The sequence below is a fragment of the Protopterus annectens genome, chromosome 15.part0 (genome assembly GCF_019279795.1).
Source record: "Protopterus annectens isolate FY-2018-M chromosome 15.part0, PAN1.0, whole genome shotgun sequence".
NCBI classification, from domain to species: Eukaryota; Metazoa; Chordata; order Ceratodontiformes; family Protopteridae; genus Protopterus; species Protopterus annectens.
Window position 1 is genome coordinate 137,752,099 of NC_056749.1, and position 20,316 is coordinate 137,772,414.

Consider the following 20,316-nt stretch of genomic DNA (forward strand, 5'->3'; position numbering starts at 1 on the left):
TTAAACAAGGATGTTTTCTGGGAGCCAAATTATCTGTTAAACAGTTTAATGGGTTAAGGGCAAGACAGAACAGCATCGGTGACAAAGAATCACTGTAGAATATCCCTGTTTTTAACCTTTATCCCTGGGATTCTTTTTCATGGCTTACCTGCAAAGTGGTTTACCACTGTTTCATGGTCACTGTAAAGTAATTGATCATTGTAGGATAAGCACAGCTGTAAACACTCCTTTATCCATGACTGTGGGATGTGGTCGAATGCTTTTTTCTAATCTGTCAATCTATGCCATACATATATTTTTCCCTTGTTTACTCTTCTCTATTACGTCGTCATGTAGCAACAGATGATGCTTTGTTTCATATGTCTTTCTTTTGTTGTACTGCTATGATTGAGTTTTCTTCTAAATGACTATACATTCTGCCAGCATCAATTCCAGTGTATAGTTTATGCATCGTCAGAAGGCAAGTTATTGGTCTGTAGTTTTTAGGATTTCTTGGAGGTTGTCTCTTAAGGAGGATTATCATTTTTCCTGTTAACCAAGTTGGCATCTGTTCGGGGTGCACATATAAATATTTCTTACACATAATGTTAATACTTTTAGCCAGAAGGTAGATACTACATATGAACCTAGGGTTTTCCATTTAGGAGCATTTCTTAATTTTGTTTCAATTTCTCTTGCTGTTACTTCATCCCATTTCATATCCTGTACATTTGAACTTCTTACTGTTTCACTTGTATCCATTCAGCACCTTTGTTATGTTACACAGGATCTTCAAAGGTACTTCTTCAAAATGTGTCTATTTCTTATTTTTTAGAGGTACTTTTATTCCTTTTTCCTTGGTTCCCATTTCTCTGTAAAACTTTTTTGGGTCATCAATGAATTGCTTATTTGATAATTTTCCTGTAATCTCTCCAAGTCTTTTGTGTTTCTAATACCATGGTGGGAATGAATCTCATTTGGAAGTCAAAAATGTGATTAATGTTCATGAAATTAGTATTGTTTCATTCTTTGTTATCCAAAAGTGCTGTTCACAGCACCTGCAGTGTGCCCAGTATTGATTCCTTCTTCGGCTCATACAGTTACATGCATCAGTAACATATTTAAGTACAACTGTAACTTATTTTTTTATAAGACCCATTGCTCCTACTACTTTTGGAACTATCTGGGTATCCTTCTTCCATATCACCCTTGTTTCTCCCTGCAAATCCTGGTATTTTATGACTTTCTGTCTCTCTCAACATAAGATAATGTAGTCACTGGGTGAAGCAATTTCATTGATAAGTGCTACTTTTGTCATTTCATGGACTACTATATCTGGTTATCTCAATCTATTTTTTTGAACTGTTGGTAATAGGTGATCCCATGTGATATAAACTTCATCATTTTCTGTAATGCTTTGAGGCTCATGTTTCCAGTGTTTTTCAGCTTCTTCAGTATTATAATGCCCATTGCAACAGTCTTGCCACATTATTATGCCTTTCAGTATACATTCCTTCTGCCATTAGTGTATCAGAACCAGCAACAAGATGCGACTGTTTCCAATTCTGTTTTATAAAATGTACATTTGTCTGTTTCTCCCACATGTTCAATGGAGTTTGTAAGCCAATGTGCAAGTAGTCCACTATCCTGTGCTGCCAATATTAACCTTTTGTCTTTTGGATTAAATTCACCTCTCCTTAACCATTCCTGCATTTGATCCTGATCAACATGAGGTTGTTCCAAGAGTTTTCTGTACTTGCAACTAAATTTATGCATTTTCAACATTTTTTGCCTTCTCATCTGATCCTTCACCTTGTATTCTTTCTTTTGTTTTCCATCACATTCAGTTGCTGCCTGATTTTTATCTGCTTCTGATTTGATTTCCATTCCCTCTTGATATGCTTCTGATAAACTAAACCTGGAAGTTATTTTAGACTTATTCTCCTCATATTTTAAAACTTTGACTACATCTGGGTCTTGTGAGGTCAGCAGATATGTATGCAGTCCTACGGTTACAGATCTAGACATGTAATCAATTTCGAGGAGACTCCTACCTCTTTCAGAACAGGGAATATAAAATCTTCATATGCACTCCTTTTTATAAATCATTTGATAAGTATGAATCATCATCCTTGTTTTCATGTATAACCAATCCAGCACTTTTTGGGGCCAGTCAGTTGCTCTAAAACTATAAGTTAGGACAGGAAGAACAAATTGGCTTATAGTTCAGACTTTGTTCTTAGGTGTCGGCGATGTTTTCAGTATTAATTTTAGCCTTCGAAAATATTCCTAAGTTTTATTCATAAGTTCATAGGTGTGTACTAGGCTAACAGTCCTGGAGCGTATATAAGCCTAGCCAAAGAAGATTCCCTGGCATCATGCCGCCCAAATTTAGTTCCCAGTGCCCATGTCAAGCAAGGTCACTAAAGTGATCCCCCGGGTGAACTTCCTATTGCCCACCCACTCGTCAAGATTTCTCTTAGAGAGCCAGTGAAGTGCTGTGCTTCACATGAATGGGAAGTTTGTTCCAGAGTATAGGACGTCTCTAGGTTAGGAACCTGTCCCTCCAGCATGTTTTGTTTATTGTGGTAATAAGGTTAAGGTCCCTGGAGCATGTGGCACTGAGGGATTGGGATTTCTTTAGGTGTAGCATATCTAGCAGAATTGTTCATGTTTTATTGTTGATCATTCATCAAATACCAAATATTTATACACTCCCTCCTGCTCAACTTCTTTTATATCACATTCTTGTCCCAGGCTGATATTTTCTTGATGCTGCAGCTTTCCTGTTTTTAAAAGGTCGTTTTGCACACGTCAAGACCAAATGACATTTTTATATCATCTGAAAAAGTTTTGACCACTTTCAGTTGTGCTTTCAGTTCTTCATCTGATGAGCTATACAGTTTTAAATCATCCATAAAAAGATAAGTCTTTACACTTTTTTTTCTAAGAACCAAATTGCAGCCATGACCTAATCTATTAAGTAGAGAGTTTAATGGGTTAAGCGCAAGACAAAAGAGTAACCTTGGAATGTCCCCCTTTGAATTTTTATCCCTGGAATAATACATTTGTCCTTTATCATGGCTTAACTGCAAAGTAGCTTACAGCAACTGTGAAGCAGTGGCAATGTAATCTATCAGTGTAGGGTGTATCTTATACATTTTAAAGCACTCTATTATCCATGAATGTGGGATATTGTCATATGCTTTTTGTAGAGTATCCATGTCATAATTAGATTCTTCCCCTTTTTACAGTTCTCCATTGTGACTTTAACAACAGATGACCCTTTGTTCCATATGACTTTCTTTTGTTACCTTTTTGTTCTGTTGCCATGTTTTCTTCTAAATGTCTATAAACTCTGTTATCAAATCCAGTGTATAGTTTATATGTAGTTAGAAGGTCTATAGTTTTTAGGATAGTTTGCAGGTTCACTTGCAAGTAGGAGTACTGTTTTTCCCATTGTTAACCAGGTTGGTTATTATTCAGGGTGTGCATATAAATAGTTTTTACTCATGGCTAAATCTTCATGTAAAGCTGTTAATACTTTTAGCCAGAAGTTGGGTACTGCATCTGGGCCTGGGTGTTTCCAGTTAGGAGCTTTTCTTAACTTTGTTTTAATTTCTCTGGCAGTTACTTCATCTCATTTCATATCATGTACATTTGAACTTCTTATTCTTTCTTTTATTTCATCTATCCATTTAGCATTTTTGTTATGTTCCACAGGATCTTCATAGATATTTCTCCAGAATGTATCTATTTCTTCTTTTTTTGGTCATGTTTCAATTCCTCATTTATTTCCTGATTCTCTATAAAAAGTTGTTTGGCTCATCAATAAATTGCTTATTTTGTACTTTTTACTTTATATTTATCTGCATGTGCTGCGGTGGTGCAGCGGTAGCGTTGTTGCCTCACAGCAAGAGGTTCTCCCGTTTGATTCTCGGCTGGAGTGCGGGGAGTCCTTTCTGTGTGGAGTCTGCATGTCCTCCCCGTGGTTTGGTGGGCGTTCGAAAAACATGCGTAAATGAGTGTGCCTTCGCTGAGGGTTGAAAGTCAAGCTGACACCTCGGCGTTCGTAAAATCTACTGCCAATCATTAACGGACCGGAGTTCTGCTGTGGCGACCCCTAACCGGGAAAAGCCGAAAGACAACAACTTTATATTTATCTGCATATCTTCTAAATGTTCTGTCTGTGTTGATATTTTTAGTGTATTATTTGCAATAGTGCACAATATATCCTGATCTATTCTGATGCTGCTCATTGCTTTTGTCACATTTATCTTTCTAAGTATTTTTGTTGATCTTTTCCCTCTTCTATATTCTTCTAACTGAATCTTCTTGTCTTAATTGCTTTATAATTTTCTCTATTCAGTACTTCCATGATGGCATTTGATTTCTCCCCTTCCTTTAGCTTACTGCCCTGTGTTTTTGTGGTAAGACTTTATCTGCTATTAATTCAGCTGCACAGTAATATAACCTGCTTACTTCTGTTATATCCCATGAATTTCTTTGAACTGTCCTGATTACTGTGTTCATTTGTTTTGTCAAACTTCTAACTTTTTTTACTTTCAGTAGTCTATTTCTTTCATTGATCTTAATATGTCTGTCCATCTGTATTAAAATCAAGCAACTATTCTCTTAAATCATTTTCTTCTAAACTGAGAGTGCATTCTTTATTCTCCATTTCCTGTGGGCATTCTATAGAAAGTTCCAGAGCATCTTCCTGTGCACCATTCTCCATTTTCATCCTGCGTCATCCATTGCTCTTTCATATGGGAGCTCACTGGCCCATCATTCGACAAGATTGACTGCATTAGTACTCCAGTGTCTCCTGTTCATTCCCTTGCTGTGCAACCCCAGCTGAACCTTTTTACTGCTTTCCTATGCGAGGCTCCAAAGTATCTTCATATGGCAACTGATCAGATGTTTCCCGCTCCACTGGTTTCCCCTTAATTTGGGGATCCATTGCTGTATCCTGCTATAGTGTTATCAGAGTTAAATTTTCTACACTAAATCCTTCACTTTGCAGGTAATCCATAACCTCAGATGTTATGTGATCCTATCTCGCCTACGTTCTGACTGATGGGTTCAGAGCCGATCCCTCGGCTCCGACTCGGCACGCTTATGCCAAAGAGCGAAGTCTCTAATTGGCTGAGCTTACTATATCCCAGGATGCACCACTACCAGTCCCCCAGATCTCGTTTGCCGCTTTCCTGCGAAGACGTGGTCTCGAGCTGGCTGGGCTGAGTAGTTATTTTAACTAACTTTTTCTGTCAGTTTTTTGCTGTTTTTTGTCTCAAAAGCTGTTTTAACGGCTAACGCTTCTCATTGTGTGTGTTTGGATTTGTTGAAGACTTGTTGTGTGATTGGGTTGAGTTTGGTTTAGGCCCCCTTCATCTAGGGCCTTCCCGGTCAGTCAACCCTTCTAAAACCTTACAGGGTTTTCAAAGTTCCCTGTCATTTGTGCTTTTAATCGATAACTGTAAGCCTATATTTAGGTTTGTCAATCAGTAAGTCAGTAATTGTATTTTTTCCTGTCAAAGTTACTGAAATTGTCTTACCATAATGTCTCAGAATCCTAGGCCTTCGGGCTTTAAAAAATGTACAAAATGTAGTTTCAAAATGTCCATCACAGACGATCACTCGCTCTGTGTGTATTGTTTGGGTGCAAAACACTTACAGGAGTCATGCAGCATATGTCACGCTTTTTCCTCAAGGGTCCTCCAGGAGAGGAAAAATAAATTGATTCTTAAGGGGTTAATTAAACCTTCTTTTGAAGAAGCCTTGGCATCCTCTCCTTCTCCGGCTAAAAAGAAAAGGGTGTCGGTTCCGACCAGTCCGTCGGATCCGACCGCCAAGAGACATAGGCAGGCCTCTCCTTCGGCTCCAAGGACTTCGGAGCCGAGGTCGGAACGGTCTGCCTCGATGCCACCAGTATCGACTCCTCTGGCTTCGGAGCTGATGGCTGGGGCATCGAGAGGCGGGTCACCTTCGTCGGCTCCACTGGTCTCGGAGCCGACAAGGGTCGCCCGCTCAGACACTTCCTCCTCGGCCAAGTCCACCTCGGCACCGATGGAATCTGGTGTGTGTATTCCTTCGGCGCCGATAGTCATCGAGTCACCTCGGAGCCGGTCCCCTAGTCCTTTGGGGCCGTTGGAGAGGCCGTCTCGAACCCGTTCTGTTTCCTCTCGGCCTTCGAGGATGTCAGATTCTGATATAGACAGGGTGCTCCAAAGACTGTTCCAGTCCCCAGTCTTCCAAAAATTTGTTTCGGTTCCGACCCAGTTGGCTTGAGCCGATGACCTTGGCCCACCCCATTGCCATTCCTCCTCCGACTGCTTCGGCTCCGTCGGAGCAGGTGCTGTTGGAGCCGGTGGAGATCTTAGGGTCGGCTCTGACCCTTACTCCAACCCGGGCCTTCGGGTCCGAGTTTGGTACGGACTTCTTCGGCTGGACCCGGGGTGATGTTTGGGACCTATGCTTTCGGTTCCGAGCCTCCCCTCGGTGCTTGCTGCGGGACTTCCGTCGGCTATCATGGCTCGGGACCGGACACTCCCAGGATTCTGGGGTCCGGCTTTCAGAGCCATGAGGAGTGCCTTGGCCAAGTCCTCTTGACCATCTCTCCGGCTTTACCGGCACCTTCCCTGGGCGTGGAGACTGGGTCTTTGGCAGTTCCCCTGTCCGTAGTCAGCGGAGCCCCGGGGCCTGAGGTTACCCCAGTGGGGGTTCCCCTCCTCCTGAGGGTTCTTCGGAGTTGTCTTCGGAGGAACCCCCAAGGAAGAGATCGTGCAAGAGGAAGCACGTGGACTCCCCCGAGTCTATTACATCAGACACTGATCTTGATGATGCAGAGGGGTCCCCGAAGTCGTCCTCAGATGATGTCTCATTTGCAGACATCTTAGAGATCCTCAAACAACGAGGTGGCTGGATATCCAAACCCCCCTCTGCTGATGAGTCAGTGCTCCTCAAGGCCTTTGGGGCTCAGCCCTCCGCCTCCTGGGTGTCTCCGCCCTTCGACGAGCTTCTGGATTTAGTTTGTCGAAGGGCGTGGGAACATCCAGATACCGTGGAACCAGTCCCTTCTCGTCCAAATAAATTTTTGTCTGCTCCCCCCGAGAAGGAGTTCCTCACTAAAGGCGTGGCTGTAGATGCCATGGTGGTGGCATCTGCTACACAACAGGACGTGGCAGAGGCTTCAACGTCCATCCATCCTCCTAATAAGGAGTCCAGGAGTATGGACAGGTAAGGGAAGCGCACCCTGACTTCAGCGGCCTTTACTTTAAGGTCTCTGAATTATTTGGCACATTTTACCAGGCTTCAGAGGGATCTGGTCAAGGAGTTGTCAGATTCCCTCTCGGGTAACCTACCTGAGCAGCTAGCCCAGTCGGTTAGCTCTCAGTTGGCTATCCTTACGTCAATTTCTAACTCGTCCATGAGGCTCATTTCCTATGCGGCCGAAGGGCGGTAGAGCGGCAGGCACAGGCGTGGCTCTACGGAGACAAGCCTGGCTCCGCTTGTGTCAGTTTGCGGAGGCCTTCAAGTCTTCCTTCGCCGACGCTCCCTTTGATGGGTCCTCCTTGTTTGGACCCAAGGTTAAAGACACCCTTACCCGCTGTGAGCAAGAGGGAAAAACTTTATCTGCCGTAGGTGCCCGTTATTCCACTCCCTTTCGGCCTTACCCCAAGGCTAAAGGGGGGGGGGAAATGTGGTTCCGCAAATCTCGTAAGTTTTTCTCCCAACAGCAGGAAGATTCCCCTTCCAGAGGCAGAGGACTGGGAAATTTTTCAGGGAGACGCCATCCCAGAGGCGGCAGAGGGCCCCGCAATTCTGGAGACCGCGAGTCCTTTCGTGGCTCTTCAGCCTCCCACACGCCATGAGGGATTGCCCGGCTGTGCTGCTCGAGCCAGTCGGGTGTCGTTTTGCCAAGCACCTAAAAGCCTGGGAGTCAATCACTCAGGACAGATGGGTGCTTCGGATCATTGCCGGAGGTTACACCATCCCATTCACATACTCGCCCCCACCGTCCAAAAGAATCCCGGACCCACCACCCAGTCAAAGGGAAATGGCAGCCGCAGAAGCTTTAAAGCTGCTAGAAAAAGGAGTCATCCAACCCCCACAGACCAGATCGGATCAGGAAATTACTCCAGGTTCTTTTAGTGCCAAAAGACAGGGGACCTGAGACCAATATTGGATCTCAGCAGACTGAACCAATCCGTCACGAAATCCAAATTCGAATGGTCACGTTACAATCCATTCTCCCATTGTTGGAGAAGGATGTTTGGATGTGCTCCATAGACCTCAAGGACGCCTATTATCACATACCGATACATCAGGCGTCCAGGAGGTATCTGCGCTTCAGCCTGGGAGTCAGTCATTACCAATTTTGCGCTCTGCCCTTTGGTCTCACCACAGCCCCCAGGGTGTTCACCAAGTGTTTGGCAGTAGTGACGGCTCACCTGAGAAGTCTTGGATTCCAAGTGTTTCCCTATCTGGACGACTGGCTCCTGACTGCCACCACCAGGCATCTACTAATGGACAACCTCAAAGCCACCATCTCCTTGGGTGTTACCCTGGGGATTACATTCAATTGGTCAAAGTCTGTCTTGCTGCCCTCTCAACGCATAAAGTTCATAGGAGCAGAGATAGACTCAAGATTGATGCGCGTCTTTCTTCCTGCCGAAAGGATCCAAACTTTACAGGGCCAAGTTCAAGCTCTGATCTCGAGATCCAAAGCCCCAGCCAGGATGGTTCTGCAAGTTTTAGGCTCAATGTCTGCCACGGTTCTTTTAGTTCCTCTGGCAAGATTGCACATGAGGATTCTTCAGTGGCTATTGTCAACTCAATGGTCCTTTCAGGATCTTCCTCTCAATCATCACATCATGATTACGGAAATATGCAAACGGGACCTTCGCTGGTGGCTTCAGACATCCAATCTGAATCAAGGAAGCCCCTTTGTTATTCCCTCTCCAGTGGTTACCCTGACGACAGATGCCTCCCAGATAGGGTGGGGGGGGGCATTGTCTGGGCAGGCTAGTTCAGGGCTCCTGGCTTCCAGACGAAGCTCTTCTCCACATCAACGTGTTGGAGATGAGGGTTGTACTTCTATCCCTACAGGCCTTACACAAGTTTCTTCCTCAGGGCATCATCGCCATCCACACAGACAACATGTCGGTGGTCTGGTATCTGAACAAACAAGGAGGGACCAGATCTTACCCCCTTTGCAGAGAGGCCATGAGAGTGTGGGAATGGGCTGTAGCTACCAACCGCTTCTTGGTAGCGACCCACATTCCGGGAAGGTCAAATATATTGGCAGACAAATTAAGCAGGACAATTCTTTCTCCTCACGAGTGGTCTCTAAACCAAACAGTAGCAGCTCAGGTTTTCAGGAGATGGGGGACGCCGTGCTGCGACCTATTTGCAACTCCACTAAACACCAAGTGCCAAAGGTTCTTCTCCTTGATCCCACATCAGGGAGTGCCAGCTATGGATGCTCTAGCACAACCTTGGCCAACAGGACTACTTTATGCCTTTCCTCCGATTCCACTTCTCCCCAAAGTCATTCAGAAAGCTTCTCAATTGGGGTCCACAATGATACTGATTGCCCCATACTGGCCTCGTCAGGTATGGTTTCCTTACCTGAAGAAGCATGCGGTGGATGATCCGTGGACTTTAGACCTAATTCCGGACCTGCTAATTCATCAGTCGGGACATCAGCATCAGTCCCTTCGATCTTTGAAATTGACAGCTTGGCTCCTCCACTTCCGACTTTAGTCAGAAGTCACACACTAGACCGGAAGTTGTTCACATTTTATCTTCGCCCACAAACCCACCACTAACAAATTGTACCTTAGTAAGTGGAAGAGGTTTGCTATCTGGGCTCAACTCAAGGGCTTAGACCCTATCACTGCTCCTATCCCAGAGGTTTTGAAATTCTTAACATCCCTGTTTAATCAAGGATCTTCTGTCTCTACTATTAAAGTCCAACTAGCGGCTATCTCTAAATTCCACGAATCCATGGATCCTCCATTGATGAGCAGCAGACTATGCAAAACTTTCATTAAAGGTGCGGGCCTGTTAAGACCCCAATTTTTCATCCTGCGCCTCCGTGGGATCTTGATGTGGTGCTTTGCGCATTAACATCTTCCCGCTTCGAACCGGCTGCTACATGTGAGTTAAAATATCTGTCTTGGAAAACTGCCTTCTTAGTTGCAATTACTTCTGCAAGAAGAGTTTCAGAGCTTCAAGCCCTGTCTATTAAGCCACCGTACTTGATTTTCCACAAGGATAGAGTATCACTTAGGCCTAATCCATCCTTTGTCCCAAAGGTCTGTTCTAGTTTCTGTCTCCAACAATCTCTAGAGCTACCAGTTTTCTTCCCAAAATTCTCTAATGAAGCAGAATACACTCTCCATAAATTGGATGTTCACAGGCAATTACGCTTCTATTTAGACAGGACTCAGCAACTTCGTAAGTCAGACCAGTTGTTTGTGTCCTTCTCAGATAATAAATTGGGTCAAACCATCACAAAAGCTACTATCTCCAAATGGATCAGAGATTGCATAACTCAGGCTTATTCTTCTTCGAATAAGCAACTTACAACATCTATCAAAGCTCATTCTACCAGAGCTATGGCCACTTCTATAGCTTTTCATTCCAAGCTCGCTATATCGGAAATTTGTGCTGCGGCTACTTGGTCCAACCCGCACACTTTCATTTCCCACTACAAATTGGATGTGGCATCTAAAGGACGAGCTTCATTTGGTTCCACGGTACTCAGGAGTGTTTTCCAGTGAGCCACCCAGGATTCAGGTGCTAGGGACGCTGTCCCATCAGTCAGAATGTAGGCGAGATAGGATCACATAACATCTTTTAGTTATGTACTCACCATAACTTCAGATGTTTGGGATCCATCTCGCCTACATTCCTAAAACCCACCCTCCTTCCCCCTGCCTTGGAGATCAGAAGAGATTGAACGGTTTTGAGTTTTACTGTTTATCTTGTTTCATCTGACGATGTTATATAAGCAGGGCGTGCATGTGGGCATGTATGCGGACAAACTAGATCTGGGGGACTGGTAGTGGTGCATCCTGGGATATAGTAAGCTCAGCCAATTAGAGACTTCGCTCTTTGGCATAAGCGTGCCGAGTCGGAGCCGAGGGATCGGCTCCGAACCCATCAGTCAGAATGTAGGCGAGATGGATCCCAAACATCTGAAGTTATGGTGAGTACATAACTAAAAGTTTCTATGTCTTTAACTTCTCCATTAATATTCCTTTTTTCCACTTTTCCTCTGTTTTCTTACTTTGTGTTGTAAAATTTTCCATATCTGGATACTTTTGCTTGTATTTCTCTTCAAATATCTTTGTTGTTGCTCTTTTTGTATTGATTAGTTTTGCTTTCTCATTTGCATAAATATTGCACCATATTAAATCTCTTTTTCTTTCCCATGTCCATATTTTTTTCTTCAGATGTCTCCTGCTCCTTTTTTGCATACTTTGGGGGGGGGGGGGGACTCGTTCCATCATGCTGTGATGTAACCTATGTTAGACTTTCTACACTAAATTCTTCACTTTGCTGGTGTTCCATAACTTCAGCTTCTATTTTTTTTTAAATTTCTTCTTTATTAATCTTCTGTTCTATGTTCCCTCTTTGTGATCTTATTTTTTTATATTGCAAAATTTTCAATATCTGGATGCCTTTGCCTGTATTTCTCCAATTATCTTTAGGTCTGCTTTTTTTCTTATTGATTTTGACTTTCTCCTTTGCATAAATATTTCACCATGTCAGATCTCTCTCTCTTTCCCATGTCCATGTTTCTTTTTTATACCTTTTAAAAATCTCTAGATTTCATTCTCTATATTTCCACACTTCAGTCACTTTTTTTCCTAAATGGCCCAAGGTTTCTTGGGCTGTATATTGTTTTTCATAAATCTATTGTATTCATGAACACACATTTGCATTTGAAGTTTTTGGCAATTTTTCTTTCATTCAATTTTTTTGGGGTGGAAATTTTATGAAGGAAATTTTGTAGTCAGTGCATCTGTGTTTGTCTTATTGGATTCTATATGGTAGATTGCTCAGATTTAAGATAACTGTAATTGGAAAAAATCTAAGAAGTTATAGCTATAGCAATATAATATTTAAAAGGTCATGCTAGTTACAGAACTTGAAGTGAATGAGTTAGAAATGCTAATTGCAAGGCAGCTGCCTGTGAGTTATGTCCTGATTGTATGTAGAGATCATTTGAGAGAAGTGGAGGGATAGAGTTGGGATAGTTCAAATGTAGAGTAAAAGGGGGTGGGAGGGAACTGGGGGAAGTTTGGGGAGGTGGAATGAGCCCAATCACAGAGAGGCCAACCAGTGAATCAGCAATGCAACAGTTTTGTGAAAAACAATTAGTAAGCTTTTACTATGATATAAAGTAAGTTTTTCAGAGAACATAAAAAGCTGCATTAGTTGGACAATGAAAAAAGAGGCTGAAGGAGGAAAAGGGAGAATGGCAGAAAGCAGTACACAAGCCAAGGAACACTAAAAAATTGTAGTTAAGTATTTAGTGTATTAGCTGCAAGATTTTGTAGAAAGAGAGGGAGTAGTCCATAAATTTAAGCAAGATGAGTAGGTTTTTTTTCAGTTTGAGTGAAGGAAGGTAACGAGCTGCATACTGGCTTTTATTTTGGACTACAGAAAAATCTGTTAAACGTTTTGTCCATTATTATGGGTTGTAATATATGTCTGGTGTAGAGAATCGAGGAGTTGTAATTTAGGGTTCTTTGGAGCCACGACCTCTAGTACAGAGCATGCACCATACAGCTACCTAGTTCAGGTGACTGGACATGGACGCTCAGCTGTGCTTGTACTCATGGTACAAGCTGTGAGCCTTACCTTAAGTTAACTTTATGGATTAGATGTACATATCTACTTTGAATACGTACACACACACACACTCTTGGTCCTTTCTAGGCTGGACTACAGGCTAAAATAATTCCTTCAGCTCATAAATGCACATAATCTGTAGCTTGGGGGGAAATGGTTCTTAACTGTAGCTCTGTAGATGTAGTTTTTTTTTCATTTTATATCCAACTTCTAAAATTTCTTCCTTTTCCTTAAATAAAGGCTGTTTGAAAGTTAAAAATATGACTGATTGCTTTCCTCTTAAGATACTACAGTTTTTGACCATTTTTGTTTTTAATCCACCTGAATCCTTGTCATAAATTATGATCATTCTATTGTTTTTGTCATTTCCTTAATTTATTTTCTGGGCCTAGGAATTTTCTTGATCACACACACACAAAACACATCTTCACCCCTTGTTTTTTCTTGTAGCTAGTCTTACTACTTTGACAACGGAGAAGGCACTCATTTCTTCTTTTAAATTAATAAACCTTAGTTTAAAGAAACATTGCTAGCTTCAAACCTTTTATCTTTAAGAATTTTAAGTGGTCTTTGACATGAATCTTACATAAAAGTTGTTACAGTGGTTTATTTTAATGATTCATATGTTGATATCAGAGTAATCATTCCTGAGCAATTAGCTTTCTCTTTTTTTTGCTTTGTTCTTCCCTAAATCTGAAAAACTACAATTCCTCAGTAGTAAGTTTCTCTCCTGTCTCCCTCTCATATATATATATATATATATATATATATATATATACACACATATATATATATATATATATATATACATATATATATATATGTGTATATATATATATATATATATATATATATATATATATATATATATATATATATATATACACACACGTGTGTGTGGCAGTTGTCTGAATTACTTAAATAGCAACAGCAAAACAGATTCCAAAATACCTAATGTTCAAAATATATATATATATATATATATATATATATTTGCTTAAATGTTTTATTAAAATTTTAAAAATAATCGAATGTAACATACGCAATACATGAAGAAATTAAATGATTAAGCAATGAATAAGGAATATAAAAAAAAAATAAAAGTTTTTACAAAAGTATCTACTGTATATGAAAACTCTGTATATTTATGAAATTAAGTCTTTGTTACTGACAGATTAATGACTGTTTATTTAGCAGTTCTTTGAGTTTCATTTAGTTGTTGTAAGAAGTGGTAGTTCTGGTTGTTCTTGCATTAATTATAAGTAATTCCAGTTGACAAACTTCAGTTGCAATAATTATAAATTCTTTCAAAGATGGAGTCACTTCACTTTTCCAGTTCTTGGTGATTGGAGTATTTTAAAAAATAGCAAAAAAACAAAGTAGTGAATAGTTTATTCTTTTGACAAATACAGGTACTGGAGTATTAAAATTAATTATGTAGTTAGATTGAATTGATCATTAAATAATACCTGTAAAAAGTATTAATATTCCAGAATGATTTAATTGCATTATACTCAAAAGACGTGTTGCCAGTCTGCCGTAATGTTCAATTTACATTGCCAACATCCAACATTTTTTATGCATTAATTCAATTTTATGTGGAGTAATACATGAATTATGCATAAATTTCCAAGATAATAACTTCCATTTTAATGAGGAAGTAGTTTGTTTAGAAGATAACATCATTTTTTTCTTCACTTGGATAATTATTTATGGATTTGAAGTAATCCCATTTATTTTCTTTGTAATAGTTTGCACTATTTTAACCACTTTATAAATTTTGGGTAAGAGCCCTTTCTCTAAAGTATTTTGGTGCAGCAAAATAATTAGAAGGTCAATGAATTTAAGGCCAGTATGTTAAGTTAATTTTCTTTTTTTATTGAATTTTGAATATCTAACCACATTCTTCATTTAAATTATTTTTGTTATAAAATCTAGAGTTTGCAACTTTTCTTTATCCATCATCTGAAACAAATATATTTTTCTCCTTAAATGTAGCCATTGAAGTTTTTATATTAGAAATACATATGTTGTTTTGTGCATGTGGATTTTGTAAATAAAATGTCTGAGGTTAATCATTATCATTGAAATATAGGTAGAATTAATTTGTTGATTCCGATTTTCTAAAGTATAATCTTTTAGTAACCAAAGGAAATTATAACTATTGTGTTTTGAAGTGAAAATGTGTGATAGTTGGATTTTAAGCAAATGCTTTCTTCTATGTCATTCCTTTTAACACTATAATTATTATTTGACCAGAGGGAAGTTGTCGTTATAACTGTTGATAGGGAATATAATTCTAAATCTGGTAATCCAAACCTAATATTCAAAATATTGACAGTCAAACATACCTAAACACAAAATACTAACAGTTAAAAATACCGGCAAAATTTAAGTTATACAAGGGAAGGTTATATGCCATTATCCCACTGCTGTACAACCTTGGAGTCGGTATATATAATTAGAAGGGTGCAGGGGGTCTCCCCACCTCCAAAAACACTAAGATGGGATGTGGATAGGTTTTGTCAGTTATATTAGAAGATGATGATTTGGTGAAAGTGTGGCAGAGGATTGGCATAATAGAAGATTTTCAGGTGTCCTAGAGGAAAAATCAGTCTTCAGATAGTTATTGTGTAGACCAGAGATGCCTGAGAATTGGGGGCATTTTTTTGTATCTCGAGTTCACACTATTGTTGGAAAATGCTTTTGCAGATAGCAGTGTAAATGGCACAGTTCTTCATGAGTAATTGTTCTAAAACTGAGGGAGTTAGAATGCACACACACATGCGTGCAGACACACACACACACACACACACACACACACACACACACACACACACACACACAGTAGTTCATATGAAAAATAAATGCTTGTAGGTGGCTGAGTGACTAAACCAGACAAGACAGTGTGCCTGCTAAATATGGGACAAGTGGCCTTCATCCACGACTTGCAGGATGACTGCACACTGAGTAACAGCTTAATTTCAGCTCTCCCAGTGTGAAAACCGAAACTCAAAAGAGAGAGAATTAATTTGCCTTTGGGTAAATTTCACTTACTGGCTAGTACATACACTGCTTGGATGCCAGCAAAGAAGAAATTTAGAGATCCTGAAAGAGAATCAACTGGAAAATGTGAAGAGAAAACACTGACTGGGGATAATCCTGCAGCTGTTAAGCAAAAAGCAATTCAAGCTCTAGCTTTGGTGCAAGACATGGCTTCCAGTAATCTAGAGGAAAAAATAAGTCAAATGTGCTCAGGGATGAAAATAAATTAAACACTAAAGGAGCATATGAACTCAAATAAAAGGCTGGAAAACTGGAAGATGCGTTAAACAGATATTCAGAAGAGCTGGTAAAACTGCAAAAATCAGAGGTTGAAATGGTGATGTTTCAGAAATGGTAGAATTAGAGGACAGGGCATGTAGGAAAAACCTGAGACTTCCTTCTGTACCAGAGAAACAGGAAAAAGACTAATAATGTTATGAAACCACAGATAAGCAACTGGAATAGTATTCCAAGGCAGTTGTTAAAGGGGCACATTGTGTGTATGCTCCAAACCTGGTCATGCGAAAGCAGCCAAGACCTCTAATAGTAAAGATAAAATCCAATTAGCAGAAAGGTTTGATGCTGATGAAACTGAGGAAAAAGGACAAAAATACTAAAGGTTGGAGACAGTAGTGTGTAGAAAATGATTATTCATTGTACGTGGGGCAGAATGAGTAAATTTATTCCAGCAATCAAGGAATGTCGAGAAGCAGGTGTGAGATGCAAGCTGATGTAGCCAGCTATCTTCAGAATACTTTTTCCTGGAGAGTCTGTCATTTTTTTGTTGCAGAACATAATAAGGAAGAAATACAAAAGTTTGTCCAGCAAGGCGTTCACTATCAAACCAAAGGGGATTCTTTTCCTTATTTTTCTCATAGAGAGACAATGCCAGTGAAACCTTTTCCAATGTTTCAAGGGAAAATTTGTGAGAGATGGGAAAAAACACAGGACAGCAGTAGAAGGACCAAGATTACGTTGAAAATTAACCAGAGACTGGAGTTGGGAGATGAAGATCAACAGGAAGAAAACCAGCAACTTGGAAATTAATGAATAAATGTGGGATTACATAGCATCAATCACATTTGTGAAATATGGCAGAACAAGAAAACCTGGAAATATTGGACTGTTTGACTTTGTTAAACTTGTAGGGAACTCCAAAGCATATGCCCTACTTCCTATCATTAACTTTTGGAAGAACATTAAGGAGAAGGGAAGAGGGAGAAAAGAGGTAACTATGTAAAACATTTTTTGTTTTTAGCGGCATTTTTATAAAACATGACATATACTGCATGGTTACATAGTAAAGCCTTTTCAGTTATTTTTGTGTGTAAAATGGATACTAAATTAAGCAGATGCTGTTTTCTTTTTTTTTTTTTTTTTCTTCAGTTTTAAGAATTGTAGGCGCTGCAATGTGAAAAGAGAAGAAAGCCTGGACAAAAGTGCATGATATAATTAAAATTGTTATGCATTTTTTTTTCATAGGGGAGTGACTGGATTAAGGCTCTTAGCTTGATCTAACAACACATATTAAGTGGGAGCAAGTAAATAAAAGAACATTGAATGCAATGAAAAGTTTTCCTTTAGCAAACAAATGTTCACAGTGCAACATGAGACGCTTGTAGCTGAAGGCAACTGTGTATCTGGTTCTCCATGTTGCTACGGAGACAGATTGATAAGAGCAATAAAAACAAAATACTTTTTTATTTCAATGGTTAAAAGATAATGTGTTCTGGGAGAGGAATAAAGATAAGACAAAACAGAGCACTTAGTGTAAGTGGAAGCACAGGCTGTACCATGCATTCTTAACATGAATAACCTTCATTATAGTTAAGTTATAGTTAAGAAGTGACAAGAATTATTTAGATGGATTGAGAAAGGTTAAAGTACTGCAGAATATGGGGAATCTCAGTGCTGAAGAGAAAATAAGGGACTGCGTCAATAATGTGTATGCATTTAGAAAGATTGCTGTTAAGGAACTGATTTTTGATAGTAACTCCAGAGCGCACAAGCTTTTAATACCATGGCTCAAGCAAAAAGGTGAAGGGGTTGTTGCCAACCTTAGATAGCCCATAACAAGGAAAATACCAGATCCTGTAGCGGTATTAGAAATATTTTAGAACTGTTATGAAAATATGTATAAAGTAGAGAAATGTGGAAATCCATAAACATTTCCATTTGTACATTTTTGAAGACTCAAATATGCCAAGGTTAAAGGTAGATGAGGCTGAGTTGCCTAACATATAAGATAGAAGGAGATGCAGTAAAGAATGGTGATGTATAACAAATCTACAGGAAAGTCTTCAGGTGCAGATGGCATTTCTGTGGAAGTTTGCAAGCTAGGAGGGAAGAAAGGGATAAAAGATCCGGAATATTTTGTTTAACAGTATTTTAAAAGGACTAGACACACCAATATCCTGGAGGAAAGCTGTGGTGGCTGTAATATCTAAAGACGGTGAAGACCCATCAGATCCAGCTTCATATAGGCCCATTTTGATTCTAAACCATGATTATAAAGTTTAATGGCTAAAAGAATGGCAAAGGTGATGCCAAATTGATATGGACCAGTGTGGTTTTGTGGAGGAGAGGCAAACATTGGAAAAGATTAATAGAACAATGATCCAGAGGGATGCAGAATATAAGAAAATGCCGCTGTTGGTGGTGGGTCTTGATGTTGAGAAAACATTCAGCAGAGTAAGCTGGGATTTTGTGAGTAGGGCAATGGAAACATTTGCATTCCCTGACAAAATAATTAGAAGAAATAATGAGAGCGTGGAATTTTGGATGCAGATCCTTAAGGAGAATATCAGTAACTACACAGACTATTATATTCCTAAAGTAGCAAAAGTATTTTAAGAACAAACCACACAGGAATGGAGAAAGGAGATTTTGCCGAAGAGGTGACTGCAGTTAGGGGTACAGAGAATAAGGAAGAGGAATATGGGTTTACTGGAGAAAACTGGCAAAGGAGCCAAGGTATTAGGAGCAAATAAAAGAATGAAAGGTAATGTAATGGGAAGAAAAAAAAATAATTTGGATTGCTGGCTAGAGGTTACCTTTCCTGTCAATGATTGATATCAAGCGTATAGGCAAAGAGAAAGAAATAGGGGGATCCTAAGAGAAAGACCAGTGCTGGTAGAACTTTTAGTAGAATCTAGAACAGAAGTTGCTGGTAAAAAAAAAAGGATAACTAGGAGGACATATAAGATATTGCTTGATGACTATAAGAATCAATCAGAGGAGGTTAGATGGGAAGAGAGATTGGATAAGCAGTTCACAAAGAAACAATAGGAGGATATATGTATGATTTGCAATATGCAACAAAGTCTAGAAGATTTAGGATTTTTGCTTGGAAGTGTTTGCATAGCTATTTTTATACCCATAACAAACTCCAAATAATTTTTCTTAAGGTAGATGTCAACTGTTGGAGGTGTGATGGGGAAAAAGAGGTAATTATTTTTTGGGAGTGGAATGAGTTGGCAGACTTCAAAAATTCCCTGCAGACTACTCTGTCAGAAATACTGGGTTAGCAAATTAGTGTACCTAAGGAAATTATTCTTCTGAACTATGATACAGAATCGGAACTTCCTAGGCGCATAGTAAGGCCTTGCTGAGTTTAATGTTGGTGGCCGCCAAAAAAGTCATTGCTAGAAAATGGAATTCTAAGTCTAAACCAACCATACTAGTAGTAGTGAATATAGTAAAGTTAAAACAACCGGAAGTGGGATCTTTAGAATGGGGTAGGATTAAATTGTATAGAAAAAAATGGGAATTGCCGGAATAGTACATGCAGAATTATTTGTAGGAGGAATGAGGTTTAGGGGAAGGTAGGAATAGAATGAGCTAAGTAATGTTTGACTGACAATTGCAGTATAGAAGATTGTGTGGCGTATAATGTTTGCAACTGAAAATATGTAAGTATGGTTTGTTGATAATTCAATAAAGACGTTTCTTGTTTTTTTAAAGTGGCCTTCATCCAACTCCAGTCTGTTTCTGTGTAACTGCAATGCTTTTTTTCATTAAAGTTTGGGCATTAGTTATTGTCTGTTAATTTTAGTTGGTCATTCTCTTGTAGGTTTTTTGACAACGTCACCAACAAGGATAGCCCATTGCCTCCTTCCGTACAGCAGGCTCCAGTTCTGAATGATGGGAAGAACTCTCATCCAAAAGTAGACATCAGTGACCTAATCAGAGAGTCTTATGAGGTAAGGAGCCCGGGGTATCATGCCTTCCCCTCTTCATTTACAGTAGTGTTTGGAAATATCACTGTACTGGAAACTCTATTGACCTTATAGTGATTGGAGTGCATGTGTTAAACTGTTTGCAGCTTGAATTATTTTTTGGCCGCTTCATTTTATCGGGTTGCTTCACTTGTAACAGTGAAGCAAGGGCTTTATGAACTGTGACTTGTGTGTGTATGTTTCT

General features: G+C 39.8%; 1 protein-coding gene across 1 annotated transcript in view; it reads left to right on the top strand.

Annotated features, from left to right (window-relative positions):
- Positions 1 to 20,316, top strand: part of TBC1D8B (TBC1 domain family member 8B) — a gene marked incomplete in the record, with an annotated part of 1,684,663 nt that overhangs the window by 1,272,660 nt on the left and 391,687 nt on the right. Inside the window, 1 exon segment of the mRNA XM_044057627.1 lies at positions 19,967 to 20,096. Within this exon segment, the coding sequence (XP_043913562.1) occupies positions 19,967 to 20,096 (130 nt within the window).